We start from the raw sequence: 6,212 nt of genomic DNA on the forward strand, positions 1-6,212 counted from the left end.
TAATCTACAATTATTGAGGGATATTTTTGTCATTTTATAAACTTTTTCTACAAAGAATTTATTTGAATACCCTTAAAAGCAAGATTCCACTTAGGTATGAATAGAGGTTATTCTTGGTTTTTTACTTTAAAAAAAACAATGCAATAACTCTATCATCCTTAAAATAAAATTTCTTAGAGTGAATTTGTAATTTCAATTTGATATTTTAGAAATCACTATTTGATCTAGTAGTAATATTGCTTTTGATACATAAAAGTTAAAAATAAAAAAATAAACAAAACGTTGCTAATATATGCATAACATATATCAACCACACTCTTGTCTTCGAATGAATCGTGTGGTTGAGTTCCATGGTGGATAAATTTATTTCACCGTATCATTTGATGCGTCTCGAGATTCTCTTCTTTCATGGGTAATGCATGTATAGTGATTATGTCTAATTTAACACCATTTTGATTCTCCCTTTCATTTCTCTCTTATTTGCCTCCATTTACGTGTTGCTCATGAAAAAATCACAGCAACCCTTAAATTTCTTTTTTCTTTAAATTTAATTTATGTTTTACTTGTTTTATTTTGAAAAATCACTTCAAATTAGAAAGTTTTTTCAATTTTATTCTCATTTAGTTTTTCATCGCTCAAATTTGGTCTCTATTTTTTTTAATTTTTTTTATTTGAGATGACTTAGAAATTTTATTTGTTTCTTGCAATTTCATTCTTATGTTTTTTTTCATGTTTGGTTTTCATTCCTTTTAATCCTTAGAGATTTTATTAGCTTTGAAAACCTGAGTCGTATTAGTTCAAGATTGCATTGGAGAGGCAGGAGATCCAAAATTAATCCCTAAAGAATTTGTGAGGCCTAGAACCCCTACTATAGATATACCGATAAGAATTGTATGGTAGGGATGCAATTATTTTATTTTCAAAATAAACTTACTTTCTATTAAAAATAATGCATCTTGAGTTAATTTTTTGAGCTTTAGAAAGCTCAAAAAGTTTAGAGTGGAACAATAGAATTGGTAACTGAGTTTCATCTCATGGTAGCCAAAGGAAGTGTTTTTAGAGTATCGACTATATACATGTGTATCGCAATGGTATTAGCAACTCCTGAAAGGACTTGACGGGTGTGGAGGTAAAATAATCTCCAAGTAATCATTCTACTTAAGCTTTTTTTTTTTTGTAGTGTAATTATATATAAGCACGAGGAGCAGCAAACGACAATGATATCGTGGTCAAGTGAAAATTCATCACATGTTCTAGTTTAAATGTATCATTAAATGACCTATAAATGTTAAAAGCAAAGCTTGGAAAGAAACGAATGGTTTTAGACTAGTTTTCTACAAACGACACTAAATAATGATGTACTAAAAAATCAAAGTAGCTTAATAATAAAATTTATGTTTTGGATAATCAATTAATTACTTAGAAATTTGATTTATTTTTTCTAGTCAATATGGCTGAATACCTATAATGAGAAATCAAGATGACTAATAGCTAGTATATGATAAGCCAAGATGACTAGTAGGTTAATAATTTGTATAAAATTCTTTATGGTAAATATAAAACTCTCAGTTGCTTAAATAAGAATTGTTGTAGTGAAAGAAATAGAGTGCAATGATATTATAAAGAGATAAACTCTAGAAACATACATGCAATAAATAATAAAAATTATAAAATTAAAGTTTAAAGGATTCATAAAATATTTAGATTCTTTTTTTTTTGAAGAAAAAATATCAAAGAATCAGTTCATTTTTATAAATTAAATTAAGATGATATTTTAAGTTATATTTTATATAAAATAATATGTATTACATTAATATAATTTTTTTAGAGGCATACATGGGGTAGCTAAAAAATTCTTAAAGAAATGTTGTTCTTAAAAAAGTTGCTTAGGTCCGTTTGAAGTAGAAAATAAGCCTTATTGCACTGCCTAAGCCCAGCGTGAGGATGTGACCGAAATAGCATTGTGAGAAATGGAAAGAATCCGGGATAACTTGAACTCACAAAGGACATGTCGTTGTAACTCGGAAAGACTGGCCTTAAAATGCTTTTTGTTGCTGGACTGTGACTCACCTTTAAAGAATCATGCTATATTTATATTTTATTTTGCCCCCTAAGGTTTCCAGAGTTCCTGAATTCCCCCCTACACTTTTTTCTTTCAATTGTCTCCCTATAATATAATATATAATTAACTATATATTTACACACTATACTTTTTTCCAAATTAAAAATGAATTTTTTTGTAATTGAATTTTAATTTTAGTTTTAGAACAATTATCCTAATCAGTATTGCTCATTCAATAAATTTGTAAAAAAAATAATTAATTCATTTGATTTCTTATTTGCTAATTGTGTTAATTTTTAGATTAAATGTGGTGTATAATAGGTTTAGATTTTGGTGTAACAAGTTTTATGAATTTTGATATGATTGAAGGATAAACGTTTCATTAAGAATGCTGTTAGTTTAATTGATGAAGTGGGTGTTTGGTACTGTGGTATAAGATAATTTAAAAAAAATATTTTACTTGAAAAAATATTTAAATAATTTTTATTTATTTTTGACACAACATATTAAAATCATTAAAAAATCACTAAAAAATATATTGATTTGATATTTTTTCAAGTGAATGAACCCTAAAGTAAAAGCCACCAAACTCCTAAATACCTGCAAAGAATTAAAACTTTCGGGAAACTTTTAGGGAGCTAATTGATACAAAACTAAGGTTTAGGGAAGGAATTGAAAAGCCTCCCAAACCTTAGGGGGGAAATTAAATGGATGTGAAAGCCTGAATTTCAGACTAGTATTTCATGCCTGTACAAGCCTCATATGGCCTGTCAAAGGCAGGCAAGTACTTTAGACGCTGAACCATTTCTTGCATCACGCTACTTGTGTTAAAGCCCAAAAAAGGGAAAGAACATAATTTCCCTTGAAGAAACTGCTGGATTCCCTTCACTCTCTTGGCAATGCTAACAAGATTTCCTTTATCAGTATTAATATCACTCTCATTAACACTCAGGTACCTTGCGAGTGTGTGTGTGTGTGTTTGTTGAGACTTAGTAGTGTTCTCATTAAGGCTTCGAAGAATTTACGATGAGAAACAAAGTACTGTTTTTGCCATGTCTCTTGTTGCTGCATTTTTATGTAGGTATGTTTTCTTCCTTGTTTTATAGTTTTTGCCTTGGTTTTGCTTGTTTCTGGTTAGTTCTTGTTATGGGTTTGGCTTGCTGGGCTACTGTTGAATTTCATCATGGCTTCCATGATGTAGGTTGGATTAGCTAGTATCCTCTGTCTTTGGTATTAACTTGATAAAAATGTACTGTTATAGTATAATTTTCCTCTTTTTGGCTGGTGGCCCAGGTTAGCTTCAAGATTTCTTTCTCTAGAGCCTGATTACCAGAATGCTTAGAGGATGGTGATGGTGTCTGTCCGCATTTTGACTGTTTATCCAAACTAACAGTTTCAAGCAATGTCCCTAGCTAACTCTGTGTTTTTGCCTTTTGGTTTTTCTAGATTTCCCATATCCCAAGCCCATTTAAACATTTTTAATCTAGTTTTATGTGTTTCAAGATACCAGCTACCAAGGAAACACACTTTCTTGAGAACCACAGGGGAGACATCAAACAAAAAAGAGTGTGCAGGAACACTTTACTTCCTAAGCGTGTCTTAGTTGATGCTGCAGGAACCTATTTGCGAGGCTGCTTATGGTACAAGAACAATTAATAAGTAAAGAGCATATTACAGCAGCTTTGTTTCCTTCTTCTTGCCCTTCCCCCCCTCTCTGTTGGCCTGGTTATGATCCAATCGATAAATCTCAAACGGCTGGTCCTGTGGTTAAGGAGACATGCTCATTTCTTTGATGTTTTAGGTTTGGATTTTAGGGTCGACGTTTAGAAGAATTTATTAAATTTTTATGAACGTAGGAGGTTGATGTGAAGAATTTGTACTGTGTGTCTTAGATTTCATTCCCTTCAGGATTACTGATAGAAATCTTGAATTGCATCATTGATGTTTCTGAGATCATCCCTTTTTAATTATTTTTTTGTCCCTTTGATTTTCTCTGTCCAAACATTTAGTCCTGACAATGGAGACTATAACGCAAGAGAAAGCAGAGGCTGCTATCCCAGTCACAACATTGTCACCTCCAGAGGGAAACACAACTTTTCTTGGTGGAACCTCATGGTGTGTAGCCCTCCCTGGTGTCTCTCAAATTGATTTACAGAATGCGTTAGACTGGGCCTGTGGTCTAGGCATGGCAGATTGTAAACCAATCCAACAGGGTGGAGCGTGTTTCGATCCTGACACACTTGTGTCTCATGCCTCCTATGCTTTCAACAACTATTACCAACAAAATGGGAATTCTGATATAGCTTGCAATTTTGGAGGAACTGCCTCTGTAACCAACATTGATCCCAGTAAGAAAACACCTGGCTTAACATTCTCTCTTCTTTTACTCTTCTAATTTTCTGCTATTCTTGCTTCTCATGATGTAGAGAAGAGTAGGATTAGAATTCAATTCCTGTAGGAACTACAGATTTATGCATGAAATATCAACTTTGTGGGATTACAGAATTCAATTCAACATGAAATATCCTGTTGGAACTACAGATTTACTATAATATCAAACATATATTTACTCGTATTTTTTGTGGGATTCGGATGTGAGTGAGAAAGCAATACACGAAGGATATTTAATTATATCTCTCGACTCAAGTCTGCTCGAATAGCCAAGTATGCTCTTACCATACGACTAATCAACCCCATTTTATTGTGCAGGTCATGGAAAATGTAACTTTGCTTCACCTGGGTATGCTCTTCTGTTTTTCTTTCTAAATAGGATATACTTGTTCTCCTTTCACACACTTGGTTTTCTTTTCTTCTTTAAAAGAAAAAAGAATAGTGTGAAAGGGAACATATATACCAAGACAAGGAATCAAACATTAACATTCTAATGTCAGACACCTTTCTGGAGGGTTTTTGCAGATCCGTCCGGTCGTCAGCACCTTCTTCACTCAAGTGCAAAACAAGCTTTATATGGGTGAAGTTTGCTGGGATTTTGCTGCTTTTGTACTTGAGAAGATAATAATTGGTCGGTCAAGTTGTGAATGAAGTGGATAGTCAATATTGACTATGTCCTTTTACCAAACTTTATGTTATGGGAAGCCATAAGATCATGGTATTCTCTGTATTTTGCTAAGATTAGTACTTTGTAATTGGGTTTACAAAGATATTATTCATATCTTTGCTCATGGGTTAGGAATCTAATTTTGTTTATGCAATCAAATCTTCCCTTTTTGTCTCCCCAGTGTCTTATGTGCTTACTTCTTCTTTCCTTTCTTTCAAACTTCCCTAAATTCCATGGGACAGTTGTGCTAATTAAGTAGGATGATAATACCTATATCTATATTCTATTAATTACTCAACAAGTAAAGAATTTAAATATTTATACTTCATTCTTCTAAGAAAATTTATATGTGTATTCATTTTATATATATATATATAGAGAGAGAAAAGGGGGGGTTAGATTTGGATCAAGTTTTGAGTTAGGTTTAATAATATATATATATATAAAGAGAGAGAGAGGAAGGGAGGAAGAGGGGTTTAGATTTGGATCGAGTTTTGAGTTAGGTTTAATAATATTTATATATTATTTATTATTTATCATATAAAATAATTATTCAAAAAATAATTATTTAATTAGAACATGTCATGTTAAATCGATATCTATCATATTGATATCTATCATATTTAGATGATTGAATGTTATTTTTATAATTAAGGTAATGGAAGAGAAATCAAAGCCTTAGATTAAAATTTTAATCTTTTATTTTATAAGGGGTAAACGAAACACTTTTGAGGATGGTGTAAATATGGTCGATGTGTCTTTAGCGTATATAAGTTAAATCTCGTTTGTTTTTTACTTGTTTCATATACTTCAAATAAAAACATAAATCTAAAAGAAATATCTTTTCAGTAAATTTAGTTAATTTTAATTATTTCTTATCATTTTTATTTAGAAATAATCATAAAGAGTTAAACAATACAAAAATATATTAAAAAATTAAAAATTAAAAATATAATTGGATTGAAATTAGACCAATAATCAAGTATCATGGTAAAAAAAAACTAAGTTGGGACCATTTGGGTTATAAACGAAGATTCAGTTGAAGAGAAATTAAAGGAGAAGAACTTAGTCTAAATTCTATTGGGCTAAGAT

General features: G+C 31.1%; 1 protein-coding gene across 1 annotated transcript; it reads left to right on the forward strand.

Annotated features, from left to right (window-relative positions):
• Positions 1-2,848: 2,848 nt before the first annotated feature.
• LOC105116371 (major pollen allergen Ole e 10-like) lies at positions 2,849-5,295 on the forward strand. The gene is made up of 4 exons (XM_011013702.1): positions 2,849-3,143; positions 4,072-4,410; positions 4,772-4,802; positions 4,979-5,295. Exons 1-4 carry the CDS (start codon positions 3,089-3,091, stop codon positions 5,076-5,078), a joined length of 525 nt encoding a protein of 174 aa, XP_011012004.1. The 5' UTR covers positions 2,849-3,088; the 3' UTR covers positions 5,079-5,295.
• Positions 5,296-6,212: the final 917 nt, after the last annotated feature.

This window comes from Populus euphratica, unplaced genomic scaffold (genome assembly GCF_000495115.2).
Source record: "Populus euphratica unplaced genomic scaffold, PopEup_1.0 scaffold929.1, whole genome shotgun sequence".
In the NCBI taxonomy this organism is placed as follows: domain Eukaryota; kingdom Viridiplantae; phylum Streptophyta; class Magnoliopsida; order Malpighiales; family Salicaceae; genus Populus; species Populus euphratica.